This window comes from Cavia porcellus, unplaced genomic scaffold (assembly GCF_034190915.1).
Source record: "Cavia porcellus strain 051 isolate PalLab524CR breed Dunkin Hartley unplaced genomic scaffold, mCavPor4.1 scaffold_18, whole genome shotgun sequence".
Classification (NCBI taxonomy): domain Eukaryota; kingdom Metazoa; phylum Chordata; class Mammalia; order Rodentia; family Caviidae; genus Cavia; species Cavia porcellus.
The window spans coordinates 71,361,489-71,381,182 of record NW_026947501.1 but is presented as its reverse complement, the minus strand read 5'-3'; the positions used below and the strand labels follow the sequence as shown (position 1 = coordinate 71,381,182).

Here is a 19,694-nt window from a genome sequence, read left to right as displayed (position 1 = left end):
TCAGGCCTGGACAGTCCCCGAAGGAGGCAAGTCGTGGCCACATCAGGAGGGAGGGACAGCGGGGTCCAGGCCCAGAGGCAGGAGGCTCATTGTTCAGCTTGAAGGGGTTGCAGCTGCAGGACAGAAGTGCGGACAGGTGAGGGCAGAGCCTGCACAGGTGGGCATGGCCAGGAAGGACAAGGTGGGCAGCTGGCCCCGCGGGCAGAGAAGGGGCTGGAGGGTGAGGCTGGGGAAGGCAGAGCCCCGGCACCGAGCCGGACCTGGCAGAGTGATTGAGATGAGGCTGGCGTAACTGAGACTTAACCAGCCATAGTCTCTTGGGGTGACTCTTCGGGGGTCCCAGAGGCAGCAGCTGTGGCCACTACGCTGTCCCACACATGGCCTGCTGAGTGACCACACACAGACCCGTCCCAGGTAGTGTCCCACAAGCCTCCCCTTCTGGGAGGAACTGGCAGTGATGCCAGTGGGGCAGCCTCCTCCACTGTGTCACTGTTGTCCCCGCCCGAGTCTGCCGGGGGGCACAGAAAGGCATCTGTGTGCACTCAGCTGTGCGGGGCTGCCCTTCAGGGAGGGCACTGTGAATATGTCCTCAGACAGTGGCGAGGCACAGTTCCAGTGTGACAGCTCTCCAGGCACCAGCTGACGCCCAGGGAGACCTCATCTCGGGCACAGAGAGGTTCCTCACACTCCGAGCTGGGCCCACTGGGCATCAGGCAAACCCTGGCCGTCCCCCTCTGTGCACAGTCAGAGCACATTGGTGGCATCCGAACCCTGCTCTGTGCAGCACAGGCACCTGTGTCCGGGGCCCTCTGAGGAGCAGGTGTTCCTGAGACCCCTGCTTGGGCTCCCTGGGTGTGGGTCTCCACGGAGATGCTAATGGGGGAATCACCACAGCCAGAGCTTGGGCAAGGCTGAGTTCCCAGGACCCCCACAGCCTCCAGGTCACCCCAAAACCTCCCCTGTTCCTGCAGGAGACTTGGGGTAAACACAGGGCCAGGGAGGCTGGGCCTCACTGGTTATCAAGGAGCCCACCGGCCTGGGCAGCACAGTGAGATGCTGTCTCAAAATAAAATACAAGAAGAGTGGAGACGGTGCTCAGGCCCGAGACATGAGGGGAGGTCAGTGGAGGGACTCCTCCCCGATGTGGAGGGCCACATGGGCAGCCGAGGCAGTGTACTGCGTGCCGGGGCATCGAGGCTCAGGCTGGAGGGGAGGCAGGGATGCTGCAGCCCGCAGCTGCACCCCAGGACTGCATGATCAAGACACAGGACACTGAGCAGAAGCTGCAGGTGTGAGCTCTGGAGAGCGCCTGGGTGCCGTGGGTCCTTAGCACCCGGAGGGCACCCGGAGGGCACCCAGAGGGCACCCGGAGCGCAGGTCAGGGAGGGCGACTTGGGATTGTTTAGTTTGCTTTTCTAGGTCTCTGTACTTCCGACCACATAACCCTGAAGAATTTAAAACAGTGTTACACACACACACACACACACACACACACACACACAGAGTCTCTGGGAGCCCTGGGGATGCAGACATTTCGGGGTGAGGGAGTCATCACCTTCCATTCTGAAGGAGGCTCGAGTTCCTGGGTGCTCTAATAGGGAGGGGTGTGGGGCGCCTTCCTCAGCCTCCCCATGTCAGCCCTGCAGGGCCAGTGTGTGTGTTTTAGAAGTGGGATGTGGAATTTGGGGGACAGGGCAGCTATCTTGCCAGCTTTGGGGGTGCAAGGAGAACCGCGCCAGCCCAGCCGGGGAGCAGGAAGTTGTGGTTACAGCGGGGTCAGGACAGCAGTCTCCTAGCCCCAAACCCATGTTGTCCTCCAAGGACCTGAGGGGTACAGTGGTCTCTACAACTCAGTGTTGGGGTCGCCAGTGTCCGAACAGCCCGAGGCGCAGTCGGGGAAGAGCAGGGGGTAGTGCTGGGGCACCTGGCAGCCTTGTTGTGCTGCTAGTCCTGTCTGCTGACTCACAGGCAAGGAGGCTGTGGCAGGGCAGCCTCCTAGACCTAGTGGGTTAACCACAGGGTGGCAGAAGCTGGGGCTGGTGCACTCCCCAATCTGCCAGGAAGCTGCATCATACAGGGGCTCTGGTGCCTGAGGCTGACAGCCACTTGGCTGGGGCCACTGTTCCCATGGATGGGCCTGGCCAGCAGGCAGCTGAGTCCACCATGGAGGGCACAGTGCCTGATGCTCAGGACCTCTGCTTCCTCCCGGGCAGGGGTGCACCTGCCCTATCGTCCATGTGCCTGAGGCCGCTACAGGTCTGGCGGGGTGGGCAGTGTCCCCACGCAGCCCGCAGGCTCCTGACTGCTGAGGGACTTGCACTGACCACCTCCTCTTGGCACCCCACCCACAGGCTCTACCATCTGGCACCCAGCATGTCGACAGGCGGCCAGAACTGAGGACAAGAGCAAGGTGGGTGGCGTCTCCAGGTCCCCCTACTCTTGGCCCGTGCACCACCCTCCGAACTGTGATGCCAGGGTTCCGGCTCTGGCCCTACTGGCCTCAGGGCACACGAGTGAGTGGCTGTGGAAGTTTGGGGACAGCTCCACAGTCAGAGGCCCCAAATAGTCCTAGATCCCCTCTGATGCTACCAAGCCATCGTCAGTTCGCTGACTGCTAGAAGGCCCTGCCCCCGCCAGAAGCTGGTGTGCTTGTGGGTGACAGTGTACGACAGGGAAGGACACAGAAAGGGCCACGTGTGGCAGGTCTAGGCGTCCAGACCCTCCTCATCCTTTCCCCGCAGGGTCGGGTCGGTCGCCTCCCTCATATCCATGTGGCAGTGTACCAGGTCTTCCTGGGCTCCCTGACCCTAAACAAGATGCTTGGTGGCACGCACTTGTCAGCCCGGCAGTCTGGAGGCTGAGGCAGGAAGATCAAAGGACAGAGCCCAGCCTGGAAACCTGGGCATACAGCCGAGTGGAAATCTTGTGTTCAATCCCAGTACCGCCAAAAAAAAAAAAAATTTCCTTGTCACGCTGGACAGAGACGGCTCCCCTGGCCTCCCAGAAATCGAAGGCCAAGGCCAGCTCCTCCTTGGTATAACCAGGTTTTCACTGCCCATGTGGGCGTGGGAGGGGTGGCTGTGACCAGTGCCAGTGAGGAGCTGTGCCCTCCAGAGCTGGCGTCCAGGGCAGAGACTGGATCACCCCCTCCACAGCCAGCAGCAGGCACAGTGGCAGCACCAGGGCAACCACAGCCTCACAGGGAGAGATCACCTGGAGGGCCACTTCTAGGTGACACCCAGGCCAGCTCCAAGGAGGAGGGACAGAGCTGAAGGGGGAAGGGAGGAGCGGGGCTGCCACTCCTGCAAAGGCCCTGAGGTCAGCCCCTTGCTGCTCCCTCCTCCACACTCTGGCTCCCAGAAACCCCACTGTGGGGTCCTGGCTAGGGATGAAGGAAGGAGCCAGGCTGGAGGGCGGACAGTAGTGCCCGGGACGCAAGGGCCCTGAGGACAGGCGTGTGGTGGCACTCACGATGTCCTCAGGGTGGCCACCTGGTCCGAGATTCAGTCTGCAAACTGCAGCTCCACTGCGGGGCTCCTCCCAGAGATGTGTGGTGACGCTGTGGCTGAGGGCTCATTCTGAGTTGTCCCAAAGGCCAGCAGAGGTCTGTGGAGGCACCTGGGGAGGGACTCGCTGTGGGACCCAAACGCTCACACACATGTATGTACAGGGACATCCTGTGTCCTAAGTGTGGCCAGAACTGGGGGAGGGTGACCCAGGGCCACAGCCAGCTCCCTCAGAGACAGACAGGGCAGCCCTGCTGTACACACCTGGGCCGGGCTGCAGGAAGCACCTGAGCAACCCTTGCTGGCCTTGAGGATGCTGGGCAGCCAGGGAGCCTCTAGGGCTGGATGCGCAGGACAGAGGCCCTCGCCCTGACCTGAGCAGGTGGCCTGGCCCGGCGGCGCCACAGCTGACCTGGCTCCCGCATGGCTTGCTCTCTGCCCAGCTGGTGGAGGGGAACGGGCCACCCTACTCCTAGACAGCTGCCTGAGACCAGCCGGGCAGGCCCGAGAAGTACACCACAGAGGTGGTACACGTGTCACCAGCCCTCTTGAAGCTGCAGCCGAGGCAGAGATAGCTCCACTGCCACAGTGAGAAATGAGTCACCTGTGGGCCTCAGCAGCTGCTGTAACAAGTGTCCCCCCTTGCTGGCCTCAGGTGGCTCCAAGACCCTGAAGGAGCCGCCTGTACCCTGCTGTGGCTTGCTTTCCAGCAGGCATGGCTCCCACTGCAAGGACGGGGCACCCAGAGGTGGAAATGGAAGCTCTCTGTGTCCTGGCGGAGTAGCCGAGGCCAGGGTGGTCTCGTGGGCGTCACCCTGTGCCTCCTCTCTCCTTAGGTGCAGAGTCCCCGGTGTGGCCAGGCCTGCGTTGGCTCTGTGCCCTGTGCCTTACAGGTTGGTGCCCCGCTGCCTGCCGTGTGCTGTGTCTGGCCCCACGTCCATTTGTCCTGCTGGTGTTGAGCTGAGCATAGGACGAGCGACAGGGACAAAGACCTGAAGCCAGGGCTTCAACAGCAGAGACACCTGTCTCCCACTGCAGGCTGAGGTCCAGGGCCCTGTGGGCAGGGTGTCCCCCTCTTCTGAGCTTACAGATAGCATCTTCTCTGTGTCATCCCTCTGTGTGTCTGTCCCAAACTCATCCTTTTTAAAAAATGTTTTTGGTATTTTGAGATAGGGTCTCCCTGCATAGCCCAGAATGACCTCAAACTCAGCATTTCTCCTGCCTCAGCCTCCTGCGTGGTGGGATTACAGGTGGGCACCACCACGCCCACAGGCTCTCCTCCTCCTTCCCCAAGGTCTCCAGTCAGATGGAAGGAGGCCCATCCTGGTGGCCTCATGATCCTGGTGACCTCTGTCACCTGTCTCAGGCCACTGAGGTCCTGGGTCAGAGCTGGGAGCATCCATCTCAGCCCCTGGCAGGTGGGGTCACCAGCACCCTCTGCAGGGGGGACACTGAGGCTGACGGGGTGGAATTCTGGGCAGGGGCAGGGGCAATGGCCATGAGTCAGTGGACATCCAGCAGAGGGCCTGGGGCTGCTGGTCAGGAGAGGTACGAGGTCTTGGGGCGACTCTCAATACAGATGGGTCTCCACAGATGGATGAGGAGCCTGGGCCCCAGGTGACACAGTGGGGGCAGGGACGGGGAGGGACTTCGGGAAATGGCCAAGCTCAGGGTGTTGGGCAGGCACGGGGAGGGTCGGGAGGCCCAGACAGCAGGGGCATCTCCAAGAGGGATGGGGCAGGGCATGGGCCTGGGCACGGGCCTGAGCACAGGCAGCCACACCAGGATCAGGTGGAGACTGAAGGTAGGGTGGCCACAGTGCCCAGTGGGGCATCCCGACCACTGATGACCGGCAAGTCTCCTGTGAGGCCTGGGTTTGGGGGGGCAGCGTCCTGCTTCACCTCAGGTTCAGGTGGGAAGGGGCACCCATGTCACTGAGCCCACACAGCTACGTGATGGCACAGCCGGCCCTCCCCCAAGATCCAGAGCCCGCTTTAGGCTGCTCTGGGGCTTCAGGCTTTTCCCAGCAGCGCCGGCATGGCCACATTGCCTGTGGCCTCAGGGTGTTGCCTCATAGACCTCTGTGCTACGCTATTATGGGTCCTTTTGCCTGTGTACCTCCTAGGCTGGCATGGCGGCAGCACAGACATCCCCTGCCTCAGCCTCCCCATCTCTGTTCCAGGAAACCAGGACGTCCTCCGAGAGCATCATTTCCGTCCCGGCTTCCAGCACATCCGGGTCTCCGAGCCGCGTGATCTACGTAAGTGGGGCAGCGGGGTGTGGCCGGCCCTGTCCTCTCCACCTTGGGGCTGGCTGACTCAGAGTCCGGGAATGTGGGCATACTTGTCTGACCCTGTTGGGACCCTGGGCGCTCATCCCAGCAGTCCGGTGACACAGCTGTTGATACGCATGAGGAACAGCGTCAGCTTCGGGCTGGTGCAGTCCTGCTGGCGCACACCACGAAGGCTGCCTGCAGAGGACATTGTGTGTGTGTGCGTATGTGCAGGTATGGAAATGATCAGAAACATCGTAACGGATGGTAAGCAGTGGTTTCCTGTGTGCTTAGGATCCAAGGTGGGGTTCTTTTGGCCAGCTGTGCTGCTGTAAGAGCTGAAATTTGCTTCCTGGTACCACAGTGTCTTAGTTACTTTTTACTCCTGGCTGAGACAAAATACCTTGGCCCAAGTCGGGAAAGGAAAGGCTTATTTCTTACAGTTTTTGGAGGTTTTAGTCCACACTGAGTTGGCTCCAAGGCAGGCGGGCATGGCTGGGCCACAGTTCATGGTGGCTGCAAACAGCAAACAGGAACCAACAAAGAGCAAGACACACCTTCTTCCTGCCATTACATCACATCCTGGCTCCACCCCAACGTGGGTGGAGCACTGACACCATCAATCCAAGCACTAATCACAAATGCACAATGCAAACTCATGAAGCCTGGGGGCCACACACATAAACCATGACTCGAGGCACGGGGTGAGGGTTGGCACACTGGGCAGGAAGCCAGGTGACGATGAGTTGCTCCTGCTGCCCCGCTCAGGCCAGGACCTCTGGTTGCTGCACCACAGTGGGGATTAGATCCACCTGCGTCTGTGCGCGCTGTCAGCCCATTGTGCTGCCCAGCAGCTGGACACAGGGCCACTGCAGACCCTCGGTGTCATCGGCGAGGCCCTCTGTCCTGTGGGTCCAGTGCCTGTGCCTGGTCACTTGCCGAGAGTGGTGGCCCCATGGCCCTTAGGAGTTGCCTGCTCCGAGGCCCCACCTGCCGTGTGAGGCTGTCCAGTGGCTTGTGACACTGGATGAGGTGTCTCCCCTCTGACCCCTGGGAACCCCTGAAACCTGCCCAGGGCTCGTCGAGGCTGAGCTGGAAGTACCGCTGACGTATTACTCTGGGGACACCAGTCCTCAGAGTTACCACAGCAGAGACCCCAGGTGGGGGCTGAAACAGAAGGGATGACTGTCTCACGTGGGGGGCCAGAATTCCTGGACCAAGGTGTCACGGGCCAGCTCCTCCGAGGGTGATGCCCTAGCTCAAAGACGATGCTTCTCCCTGTGTCCTCTGTGCCCGTGTCCTGGTTCCCTCTCACAAGGACATTAGTGGAACCGCTGTGTGAACCTCACAGCACCTTTACAACCTCCTTAAAGGCCAGATTCCTGGGCCAGGCACTTCCCAAGGCCCTGGGAGTGGGAGTCACGCTGTGAATTTGGGGGACACAGTGCAGTGGTGGCCCACTGTCATCATCAGGAGTGGCAGCCGCGGCTGGTGGCGCTTACATAAGGCCTCAGCTGCAATGGGGCCGGCTCAGAAGGCCTCCGGGAGGGGAGGTGGCCCTGCTGCCGTGGATGGGGACTGTACTGCACGAGGCTCTTTTTCAAAGCAAGCTGGACCCGGGCATGGGAGTGCGTTCCTGCAGGCCCAGCGCCCTAGGAGGCGGAGGCAGGGAGACTGCAAGTGCAGGCCTGGCGTAAGCATTTGCCAACTCATCACGATTTTTTAAAATTTCTTTTAACGATCTGGGGACACAGATCAGTGCAAAGCCCTGAGATAAATAACTACATAAATAAATGATTAAAAAAAACCCTGGGCTTCACAAGTGGCCTGCGCACTGTGGAACTATGGAACCTGTGGGGACCACACAGCCATGCAGCGAGCAGTGACAGTCACCTTCACAGTCCTGACCGGCTTTCAGGGCCGAGTGGCAGAGCGGCAGAGTGGGGCCGCAGAGGCAACTTTCCGTGACCCCAAAACCTGGGCTCCCTACAGAGAAGCATGGTCAGGGCCTTCACCTCCACCAGGCAGTCGCTAGCGTAGCCCAGTGCCGAGCCCCACACTGGCCCTGGGGACCCAGCTGTACTGGGTCTGCACAGTGACCACAGGACATTGGGAAAGTGGTGGTGAGGACACCCCACTTCTGGGTGAGCTGGTCGAGCTGTATCTCAGCATGATGGCTCCCGCCCAACAGAGAGACCTGCAGCCAATTCCAGTTTTAAACAAACTCCAACAAATCCCAAGAGCCCAGCACCCAGAGCCTGAAAAGCTAGTTCTGTGGTCCACCCGTAGAGAGCACATGGCCCCGGGCAGTGCCACACCGCCTTCTCCAGCCTGAGGGCCATCGGGTGTGGGCGTCCAGGGTGGCAGAGAGGTATCACATCGCTGCGGAACAGGGAGCTGCCTGCCAGCACCCCCATGTCCTCCCAGCTGTGTCTGCTCGGGGTGGCACCGTGCCCCCGTGGGTCCTTCACCATGAGGGTGTAATCTGAGGGATACGCCTGCTCCACACTGGGCTGCTGTTGACCTGCTGTGCACCTGGCCGGGGTTCAGTGCTGGGCACCACTCACCGCAGTCCCTGCCCCGTACCTGTCTACTGCTTCTCACCAGCAGCTCCCTGCTGTCCCCAGGCCGGAGGGCAGCTCCCCCAGGGCTGTGTGCATGGGAGGGGAACAGTGCCCCTGGAGCTGCTATGTCTTTCACCAAGGACGGAGTTCCTGGGGGCGCCCCTGTTGGTGCTAATATGGAGGGTCAGACATGCACACAACAGGGGCTCAATAAATTGGAGAGCTTAACAAACTTTTTTTTTCTTTTCTTTTTTGCGGTCCTGGGGATTGAAGCCAGGGCTTTTGCACAGAGCAACATCCCCAGTCTTCTTTTGTTTTTTTCTTCTCTAACATGCCCAGGCTAGGCTCAAATTTGAAATCTTCCTGCCTCAGCTTCCCAGACAGCTGGGATTACAGATGTGTGCCACCAGGCCCACAAAATAATCCGTCTTACTGCCTTTTAAAATTATAAAAACAGTTCATGTTTATTCTTATTTTTTGTTTGTTTGTTTCCTTTTTATCGGTACCGGGGACCGAACTCACGACTGCCTGCTTTATAAGGCAGGCGCTTATGCCGCTGAGCCAAATCCCCAGCCCCTTCATGTTTATTCTTAATAAACATGGCGGTCCGCACAGGGAAGGAATGAGTGCTGCTTATTGCACAAAGGAGGAAAGGACACAGCTTGTTCCCCCCACTCAGCAGAGGCCGCTGCTGGCTGGCGAGGGGAGCACACCCCGCACCTCCCCTTTCTTTAGGCACAATTTGTTAGCAGTACAGGGTCCGCTGAACACAGTGCTTCTGGACCTTTCTGTGGCCACAGACAGTGAAAGAGCAGAGCTGTTTAGGCGCTGCAGCTGAGAGCCAGTGTGCTCCGCTGATTCTTTTGTTGCCTGAAGCGCTTGTGTATACCCAACTGTAGTAACCTTCCCTCCGCCAGTTAGCACAGTGCATTGTCTAGGCAGCCACCCAAGGAGGTGGATCAAATGACCTTAAGGCTGCTCGGGGCAGCTGCTGGCCACCAGCATCCCACCGGTGCCTGCTCAGGTCCCTGCCACATGGAGAGGTGTGAGGGACAGGGACTCCCCAGGGCTGGGCTTCACTGAAAAAGCAGGGGGCAAGGGAGGGGGTGTGTGTGCAGTGCTGGCATCTGACACAGCAAGGAAGTGGGTACAGAGCCTCAGCACAGTGCCCCCTTTCTGCAGGAAAAGCCCAGAGAGCACCCCAGCTTCTCACACTGCTGGCCTGGTTTCGATTCGGTTTGTCACAGTGCCCCGAGCACCTGGGCTCTGCTAGGCTGAGGGTGGAGAGAAGGACTCAGTGACAAATCACAGAGGGTCTGGGACTCCACTAGCATAGCCAGGAACTGGGGGAGGACGTGGGCAGCAGACAGAGGTCAGCCCCTTGGCCAACAGAGAGATCCTGGGTAGGTGGGGGTGGGAAAGCAGGGAGAGGGTCCTGGAGGCAGGGCTCGCCTGCATCCACGAGGACTCTGGGTGCCGCAGCCCACAGGAGGTGAGCAGCGGGGACCGGGGAGGCCAGGAGCAGACCCCATGGCCGGATTCAGGTTCCCCGGGCACAGAGGGAGCCTGGGAATTCCTGGCAGGAGCCCAACCATCGTGCTGCCAACGCTGGCACCAAATTTGACCTCAGGCTCCAAGACGAACCTGTGGGCCTGAGAGGGGGGCCTGTGCACAGTGGGCTCTGGCCCTCAGTCCCAGAGGGGACTTCCTGGAGGAGGGGACTTCCTGGGGGGGCTTCCTGGAGGAGGCAGCTTGGCTGCTGTCCCCAGGGAGTTCTAGAGTGGGGCTGAGCCTGGTTCACTGCGGCCACAGGGAGGAGACACCTTAGGTGAATGTGGGGACCAAGTGGAGGGGCTGCCTGGGAGGCCGGGCTGGAACCCCTGTGATACAGCTGCAGTTTGGGGGCATCGTGGCTGCAGGGCCCATGGAGGAGAGGCCATGAAAGAATCTCCATGTGGCAGAGGCAGAGAGAGCCCAGCCAGGAGCTCAGGCCAGGCAGCAGAGCAGGCGTGACCGAACAGTGGGGAGACAGTGGAGGGGACCAGACAGGACCCAGGGCAAAAAGCAGCTCCAGCCAGGTGGACCTCGCCTGAGCAAACGCAGTGGCCCAGACTCGCAGTCAGGAAGGCTGAGGGAGGCTGCATGGCCAGGTGTGGGCTGAGTCCAGGACACACCCGAGGTCTGGCCTGTCCCCCTAGTGTCCCAGAACCCTGAGGCCGGGCCTCTCACTGTGTATTATATGTGTGCAAATGTGCTATGTGCGTGTATGTGTACAAGCATGTGGATATGTGTGAGTATAGTGGTGAGGGGATTGTGTGTACTACTGTGTGTGTAGGTGCACCGAAGTTGGTAGATGTACAAGTAGAGAGTGTGTTTAAGTGTGTACAAGCAAATATGTGGGCAGTGGTTGGATCTAATGTGTGCATTGCACAGATGTGTGCTAGTGAGGGAGTGTCGTAAGTGCCTTCCGTGATCTTAGACAGGTGTGTTCATACTCACAAATGGGTGTGTGGTATGAAGACATGCAGTGTATTTGTGTGTATGCAGCCATGCACATGGTGTATGCACACATTGCACTTACATGCACACAGACATGCAAGCGTGCATACACATTTCTATGAGCACATATGTATTTGCACATGCACAACTGATATGTGTGTATCTGCATGTTTATATTAGGCCTGTGTGCACAGGTGTGTGCATGTGTGTGATTGTATAGGTGTGTGTATACACATGTGGGTATACAAGCTTTTGTATTTGCATCCATGCATATGCGTCTACTCGTGTATATTTATGTGCATATCCAGGATGCACACGTGCATGTGTACATTTTTATGTGTGCCTGTGCACACGTATATTTTGTTATGTGCAGACATCCATGACAGTGTGTGAATGTGTGCACATGCATAGGTGTTGCACACATTGTGTTTGCACATTCATACATGTGTCTGTGTTTGTGCTGTTTATATGTACCTCTGTGTATTATTTGTGTGTGGGTATATCTGTTTTTGTTCATACATATGCACACCTGTGTGTTTGTGTATCTGCTCATGAGTTACATGCACTGTTTATTCGCATGCCTGGACACATGTACAGGTGTATACGTGTATAGGCATGCACGTGTGTGTACTTGTATGTGTATGCACACGTATGTGTGTTTAGGACACAGTGTGAGTCTCATACCACCAGGTGCCGGAGCTGGCTGTGCTGTGATTTTCCGCACTCTGTGGGGAAGGAGGCCGAGGCCTGGAGTGGGCACATGCTTGAAGCCACAAGGCCCCAGTGCCTGGCACTTGGGTCTGCTTCGGGCCTGACCCGAGTCTCCGAGCTCTGCCAGCTGGTCCTGCCCTCAGGTGCTGAGGGACCAACTTGTTACAGCCCCATGACGCCAGCTGTGCCCCTCACTCCTGGGTGAAGCAGCCACTGCCCTCGGGGACCCAGGCCCATCCTGCCCTCCGCTGTTTACCCTTAGGCCAAGCTCGGCGATGAGATTCTGGACTACAGGGACCTGGCAGCGCTCCCCAAAAACAAGGCAATCTACAACATCGACCGTCCCGACATGATCTCCTACTCGCCCTACATCAGCCACTCTACTGGGGACCGGCAGAGCTACAGCGAGGTACGCCCTGCCCTGTGGGGTGCACAGGCCCTCAGGCTGCCCCTGCGGACACCACCAAGTCCAGCCCCTGGCTCCCTATGCTTCACTATCCTGCAGCCAACCTGCCACCCTTGAGTAAAAAATCCCCAGTGCTGTCCACCCATGGCCTCACCCTGGCCCCGGAGCAGGAAGTCGGGGAAAAGGCCAAGAACTTCCAGACCCCCCAAGAGAGCGCCTCAGCCATGCACAGGCGCACCACTGTCCTTCACCCAGGCACCCTGGTCACGCTGGGTCCTTGCCCCCCACTTGCTCCCTGTCCTGTGATTCCTCGAGCTGCTTCCTGGCCTGATTGTGCCACCAATGGCCACTACCTCCCGACGTCCCCGTGGACGGTGCCCTTTGTCATTTGAGACTTTGCTCTTCCATTTCTAGCTGCCCGGGATAAGAGGGTTTGGTTCTGCCCCAGGGAGGGAGAAGCTTCCCTGGCTGCCTGGGGACTGGTGTCCTCTCCCCCAGCTCTGGCCCAACCCCAGATAGTGCTGGATTCCAGGCCCCCCTGTCCTCTGGCTCCTCACTGTGCCAAGGCCACAGCTCTGCATGTGACAGGCAGTGTCTGCTGGGGAGGCTGGCAGGCTCCGATGCAGTCCCGAGGCTCCCAGCAGCCTTTCTGTAGCCTGAGAGCTGAGAGATGAGGAGATCCCAGTGGGCTACACTGTGCCCTGAGCCCCTAGTGGTCTCCATGGAAGGGAAGGTGGGGACATTGCCTGGGGCCGTCCTTCCCAGCACCTTGACCACTGTCTCTGACAACCAGCCTGCAGCCTGGCCTGGGTCCCTCCTCCTCCTGTGGGGCCCCTGTCTGGGTCTCAGGGCCGTTGGGTGAACGCCGGCCCCGTGTGGCCTGCTGGTCACCAGAGGCATCCTGTAGTTAGTGCCAGGCACTAACAGGCCACTCTGTGTTGTGTTCACAGTCACCTCAGTTGCTCTCGCCAACACCGACCGAGGTAACCCCGCTCGCCGCGTGCTTGTCCTGTCCGTGCTGCCCCTTTGTGAGGATGACCGATGCCAGAAAGGGCCTTGGGTCCTGGCCCCCGCCAGGGGCTGTGACGCCTTCTTCACATTGGTTATTTCTGTAGTTGTGTCTCATCTGCATGTCCCCTGGTCTGCAGCTCTGCCATCACAGTCATGTGGGCCCGTCCCCCAAACGGGTGGCAGTCTGTTGTGGCGTCCCTGGGCTGGCTCAAGTCTGCTCAGTGTCCCACAGCAGGACAGGTGGATGGCACTTGGGCCTTGAGAACACAGCACTCTGAAAGTGTCTACCAGGCTGCCCTGTCACCTGCAGGAATTAGCAGTCCTGGTGGCTGCATGTGGACTCAGGTAGCTGCAGGCCCAGGATGGCATAGTGGTCAGGAATAAAGGACAGTGTCCATGGGACTCTGCCCCAGTTACCAATGGAGAAACCAAGGCACAGGGAAGTCAAATAACTTTCTCAGGGTCAGGAGCTACAGGAAGAGACAGGAGGGCTCCCTGGCCCCTCATTCTAGACCACCTGCCCCAGGAGCTGGCCACTGGTGGTGTCACCATGGGCACTCTGTAAATGGCCAGAGCTGAGTGGCCTGTGACCTGCCTCAGCACCTGCAGGGGACTCTCCAGGAGTGATGTCGGCTGCACGCACCCAGGCTTCTGGGTCTCCTGAGGCCGAGTCTCATTGCAAAGCCCCTCTCAGGTGGCACCCCAAGTGGCAGGCCACACCCAGCGCTCAGTGGGAAGCTGCCCAGCCTGAGGGGGTCCCTGTGGCCCGGGCCCTAGGCCACCCTGGCTGGGCCCCTGTGCTAGGGTTAGGTCAGGGCCATCCCTCGCTTCTAATAGCTTTGGAGAACCAGAAACTTCTGCAGGACCTCTCTGGTCCCCTTAGAAACAGCCCCCGGCGGCTTGGAAGGAACAGGCACCAGGATGACCCTGCTGCTGCTGGGCAGCCAGGAAGGGCCAGCCTTGCCTAGACACCTTGGACCAGGCAGCCAAGCAGACGGGCAGGTGGCCAGCTCAGACCGGGCTTCTCAGCTCATGTCAGCCAGTGGCCCTGAGTCCAGGCTGGCAGACGGGACACCTCTAAGGTGCACTCCAAGTGGTTGAGCTGTCCAGAGGGTGCCCAGAGTGGAGGGGGACAGCCGGGGACAGCTGCCTAGGCTGGAGGGGAACAGATGCCTTAGGGAGGACAGGCAGGAAGGATCCCCGAGGAGGGCTGCAGGAGGATGTGGCTGGCTGTGGGCCCAGAGGCCTCTCTCTTGTTGAAGATCAGATTGGAGAGGCGGGGCAGTAGTGAGGGCCAGAGCAGACCTTGCTCATGCCCAGTGGAGCAAAGCAGTGGCAGCCACCCTCCACGGGAGCCAGGCTAGGCTGAATGACCCAGGTCACCGAGCCACACTGCAGAGGGCAGCCAGCCTGTGGCCCGCTCCAGGTGCCATCTCGTGCCACTGCTGTGACTGCTGTGTGAAGCGCCCCCTCCTGCTTGGGCAGGGCTGTGTTTTGTGCTTGCAGGGCTCCTTCTTCTGGGCTTCTGGACCCAAGAGGAGCAGCTTCCACCCTCCAATGGTGGCTCCCGAATACACACCGGGGAGTCCCCCTGGGGTGGGAACATCTCAGTGGTTCTCATAATGTGGATCTCATAAGGATCCCTCGGTGACAGGGAGGGTTGGGCAGGGGGGCAAAGTCCCAGCCCACAAGACTGGCAGACAAGGGCAGGGATGGGTGCCACTGAACACAGGGCCACACTCAGCACCGACACCTGCCCACCTGGCTCCTCCGGTGCTCCCAGGCAGGTGCCGGAGATTCTGTTTTAGGGCCAGGCTGAGGTGAGGGGCAGGCAGGAGTGGGCAGTGCCCAGGATGCCAGTGTTCACCAGCAGTGTCTTCCCTCCCAGGGGGATCAGGACGACCGGTCCTACAAGCAGTGCCGGACCTCCAGCCCCAGCTCCACTGGCTCTGTCAGCCTCGGGCGCTACACCCCGACCTCGAGGTCACCCCAGCACTACAGCCGTCCAGGTACTCAGCCCTCTGGTCCCTTGGGCCCTGGGTGAAGCTGGACTTCTCACTTTGCTCTTCTCAAGTGACCTCCATGTACAGCGAGAATTATGGTGGGGTGGGACCGCCCGTGGAGGGTGACAGAAAGTCCTTGTTAGTGAGGAGAAGGCTTAAAGCAGCTAAGGCTAGAGGACCCACGCACCCTGACAGGGGCATCTCAGGACGCTCCCCGTGAGCCCTGAGTGCTAAGCCTACGTGTCAGGTGCAGAAGATGTCAGGGAGCTGAAGTGCAAAGGCTGGGGGGAGCCGTCTCCAGGGGCAATGCGGATTCAGAGGAGAAACCAGCAGCTCCCCAGCGGAGCCCGAATGTCTGTAACACTTCACCCAGAGACACTGTCCCCGCCAGGCTAGCCCAGCCTGTGTCACCTCCCCGCTTTCCTGCTGTGCACTGTTCCCCAACAGCTGCGAAGCTCCGCGCCAGAGCCCGGCAGGGTCTCAGGGACCGCGCCCACAGGCACTGCCTTCTCAGTGACTTTTCGAGGCAGCTCCTTCCTGGCCGGCTACACATGACCCGTCCACATTCATTGGCTATAGCGCGCATTCTCAGTTTGAGGGAAAATCAAACCCATTCATTTGCAAAGTCATTTCATTGACTCCTTGCATGCATGTTGTATGGCTTGCTCAGTAAGGGTTGAGAGAGTGGGTGGGTGAATGAGTGAGGGAACAAATGAATGAGAGCATGGATGGATTAATGGATGAGTTGTGAATGAATGAGTGAACTGTGAATGAGGAGCGGATGAATGAGCAGCTGCGTGCAGAAGCAGGTGGGCCGGCGAGGGGATGGCAGCGCTGACTCCCCAGCCCTTCTCCTGAGGCCCCGCTGCTGCTGCCCTGGCCCCGTGTCACAGGAAGGCACCTGCTGACTTCTGAGCCCAGCACTAAGCCTCAGAGCCAGGACCATGTCCTGGCTAGTGTAGCCCATGAACATATTGGGGCAGACGTCTTTCCAGGGCCTTGACCCCAAGGGGCACCCTCAGAGAGGAGCGCCAGAGTCTGGCAACTCTGGGTCTACCATCTGGTCCTCCTGAGGGTGGGTCACCCATACCTGCAAGGCATGGTCCAGAGCCTACTTGGGGATCCCCTGGGTGCCCCAAAGAGGCATGCATGTCTGGAGAGTAGAGGCCCAAATGTTCCTAGTGGAGGGGGACTAGGAAGATTTGGGGGCTCTGTGCTGGCTGGCGAGCCAGGCTCTCTGACCTGCTCTCTTGCCCGCAGCTGGTACTACAAGCGTTGGTACCAGTAGCTGGCTCTCCCTGTCCCAACACCCAAGCCCCACCTCCGCGTTCCGACATCATTACATCCCCTACTTCCGAGGTAAGGCGCCAAGCTGTGGGCGGGGGGTGCCTGTCCCCGGTCGCATGGCTTCCCTGGGCCTCTGTCTCATGCTGTGTCCCTCGCTATGTGTGTCTTGTGTCTGGTCCATTGCTGTCACCGTGTTCGTGTTCCTGGCAGGAAACGCTGGTGCTCACCTCAGAGTCGCAGGCAGAGGGCATGGGGTAGAGGTGAGGAAGAGGGTGCCTCCCCGGAACCCCTCTGTGATGCCCCGAGAGTGATGGGGTCAAGGTGGAGCCACAATGCCCAGAGCCTGGGCACCTGGTGCAGGGCCCAGCCTCACCCTGTGTGGCTGTAGTGCCTGGATCTGGCCAGGACAAAAACACACGACCCACACAGACACACAGACACAGGCATGCCCAGCCTCATGTTCTCCATGTCAAGGACTCAATTGTATCCTCCAAACCATGGTTAAAGCCCTGACCTCCCAGGACCTGGGATCCCCAAGGACATTCAGATTAGATGAAGTCATAGGCGGGGCCCATGTCCACAGTGGCTGAAGGCCTCTAGTGAGGGTCGAGACCCAAAATGTCCCCCAGAGGAGCGCCCGGTGTTGAAAGCTCGGTGGGCTTGGAGGTGGTGGGATGTCCAGGCCTCCGGCATCATCAGTGTGGGGCACCCTGATGAAAGGTGATGGAAGCAGGTGGCGGGTGGGGCCTAGGGAAGAGAGTAGCCCTGGCGTGTGTCTTGGGACCTGGCTGTCCCTGGCCCCTTTTCGTCCTCTGCTTCCGGCCACCAGGGGGTGAGCACACTCCCTGCCACACCCTTCCCGTGCGTTTCTACATCACCCCAGCCTCAGACAAGGAGCGGGCTCACCACGGACTGAGCCCTCTGCTCGTGAGCCGAATGCCCTTCTCCCTGGAAGTGGGTTGTGTCCGGTGCTTTGTCATGGTGTGAACAGCTGACCGAGACACCAGTAAGAAGAGTAGGTAGCCGGATGTCTCTCAGTGCACACATGCGGAGTATGGGCCATGTGATGGCACCCGAAGGACAGGAAGACAGGAAGAGAGGCCTCTGGGGATGCGCACTCTGCCACTTCTGGCTGATCCTTCTGGTCACCAGAACTTCAAGGTCCCACCACGTGGAGTTCCCGCAGGAGGAAGCTCAGCATCAGGGGCCTCGGCTGCAGCAAGCTGCTGGCTCCCTGGCCCTCCCCGCTGCTGGCTGGCACAGCCCTGCGTCTCCTGTCCTGGGGAGCGGGCCGGGCAGGCACAGCTGGGTGCTGCATCATTGAGGCTCGCTGGATGGGGTCCTCTCTGCCCTTGGCATCCTTGGAGAAGGCCCTGGGCATGGGTCCTGCCATCCTTCCCTGCACGGGTAGCCCTGCAGCTCTGTCTCTGAGTGGTGGTAACTCCCTGGAGGAGCAGAAAACCCAGCACTCTGACCCCAGAGCCAGCGCACCTCATGTCACTCACCGTCCATAGAGGAGACATGAGGACAGCCGGTCTGCAGGGCACCCATGGCGAGGATACATGCCTAACCCCTGGCTGAGCGTTTCAGGAGCCACACGGTCAGCCAGGTCGGCACCAGCCCTGTGCCCTGTGCCCAGGCCTTGCAGGAAGAGCGTGGCCACAGCCTTCCCCACGTGGGAGGCACCACTGTGGGTGGCCTTGGAACTGTGATGCCACCTCCTTGCCTTGGCCACTGGCACCTTTGCTTAGCAACCAGAGCAATCCTGCCCTCTCAGGACTGGGTGTGGGGCAGCTGGCAGTCCTGGCTCTGCCTCCTGCTTGGCTTCTGTGGCCGTCTGTGGCCTGGGAGCCCCTGCTCAGCCTAGCATTTGCCCCCCACCCACCTAACGAAGGCTCAGCAAGAGGTCCTTGGTCCAGGTCAGATACAGATGTCTGCTCTGACACTTGTTCACGAATTGGAGCCACCCTCCGACTCCAGGTCCACTCTGAGCCACCAGAGACACAGCCGTGTCCAGGACACCCTGCCCACCCTCTGAGACAGCCCTCCCCGCAGGCTCCCAGCTGAAAGATGCTGTGGGTGACAGTGCTCCCCACCAGCGTTCTCCCACCTGGCCACATGGGGGCGGGGGCCCTGACCTCTTCCCCCTCTTTCAAGCTAGAAAAGCTTCCTGGTGTCTCAATCCCAGGATCCCCTCTCACCAACACCCACATTCTGTAGAGTGCTAGTAGCAGTCACTTTCACTTTAGTATGAATTTTAGTCCCTGGCAGTTGTGAACTTTAATCATGACCTCTCACCTGTCAGGAGGCAGGCACCAGGGGTGGGTGAGGATGGGGTGCCATAGGGAGCCAGCACTGCTGAGGGTGTTCGTGTGGGCAGCTGCTGCTTGCTGACACAGTGAGCCTTCCTCACACCATGTGCCCCAGCACGGGAGGGAAGGAGCAGCCCAGCTGTGGGCCGCAGGTCAAGCCTGCCTCCCCTCCTGGAGTGATCCTTTCTCTGGCCGTCCCCTCCTCACTGTAACCCCAGAGCCTGGACTGCACAGGTGGCCTTGGCTGATGATGCAGGCAGGGGGTGGCAGCAGGTGGCACTGCACGTGGACCTGCGTACCTCTCACCTGCAGTCCTCACAGGCTTGCTGTGCTGTCACCTTGAGAAAGGTCACCAAGAGCCACTGAGCACCAAGGACCTAGCAGGTGCAATCGGAGCCATCACCCAGGCGTCAGCCAAGGGACTTGGTCCGTGAGCCCAGACTGCAGGGAAGGAGGCCCAGAATGAGCAGAGGGGGACGAGGAGGAGGGACGCATATCAGCGCAGGAGAATTCGGTGTGTTGCATTGCCATGGAGCAGGGGGCCTGACCTCCACCCAGACGGGACAGACTGGACAGGAAGAGCAGAGCAGCGGAGACACTGATGGACACTGTCCCCAGCCCAGCATCACCTCCAGTGCCGGTGTCCTCAATGCAGTGGGGTGGAGAGTAGCCATTACCACCACCGTGGCAACCTCCCCGAGCCACAGCTTGAGGCCCATGCAGGGAAATTATCAGGCTGCCGAGTCCCAGGGAAGGGACGCTCTGCAGGATCCCGGCCAGCGCTTCCCAGCCAGCGCTGTCACCACCGTCAGCACCAAGGCACCTCTGCCACTGCCAAGAAGGGGAGGAGCTGCGTGGGTGGCTGTGATGCGTCCTTCCAGTCAGGTCCCAGGACAGACGAGGAACTAGGACAAAGCCTGGTACAAGGGGGTCAGAGTTACCAACGGGACTGGGTCTGGAGCGTGCAGGGACCCCCTGTGCATCCCAAAGCTGTTCTACAGTTTTAATTGAAAGCTTTGTTTCAATGAAAAAGAAGACAAAGGAGGCCTCTGCAGTGGCCTGGGCTGCCCACCCACCACAGGCCATGCCCTGGACATGACCCCAGCTGGTGGACCCACCACTG

The 19,694-nt window shown here is 59.8% G+C and overlaps 1 protein-coding gene across 26 annotated transcripts in view; it reads left to right on the top strand.

Annotated features, from left to right (window-relative positions):
* Positions 1-19,694, top strand: part of Ablim2 (actin binding LIM protein family member 2) — a 110,138-nt gene that overhangs the window by 53,345 nt on the left and 37,099 nt on the right. For 9 of the 26 annotated variants that reach the window (XR_001202281.3, XR_010040892.1, XM_063230232.1 and 6 more), the window contains exons 8-14: positions 2,352-2,410; positions 4,343-4,399; positions 5,689-5,766; positions 11,815-11,961; positions 12,909-12,941; positions 14,858-14,978; positions 16,233-16,331. Coding sequence is in view for 24 of the 26 variants with exons in the window: in XM_063230232.1 (XP_063086302.1) it covers positions 2,352-2,410; positions 4,343-4,399; positions 5,689-5,766; positions 11,815-11,961; positions 12,909-12,941; positions 14,858-14,978; positions 16,233-16,331 (594 nt within the window). In the remaining 2 variants the exon portion in view is untranslated. The remainder of the gene's footprint in view (positions 1-2,351; positions 2,411-4,342; positions 4,400-5,688; positions 5,767-11,814; positions 11,962-12,908; positions 12,942-14,857; positions 14,979-16,232; positions 16,332-19,694) is intronic. The other 17 variants (XM_063230240.1, XM_063230236.1, XM_063230249.1 and 14 more) reach the window with 7 other exon arrangements.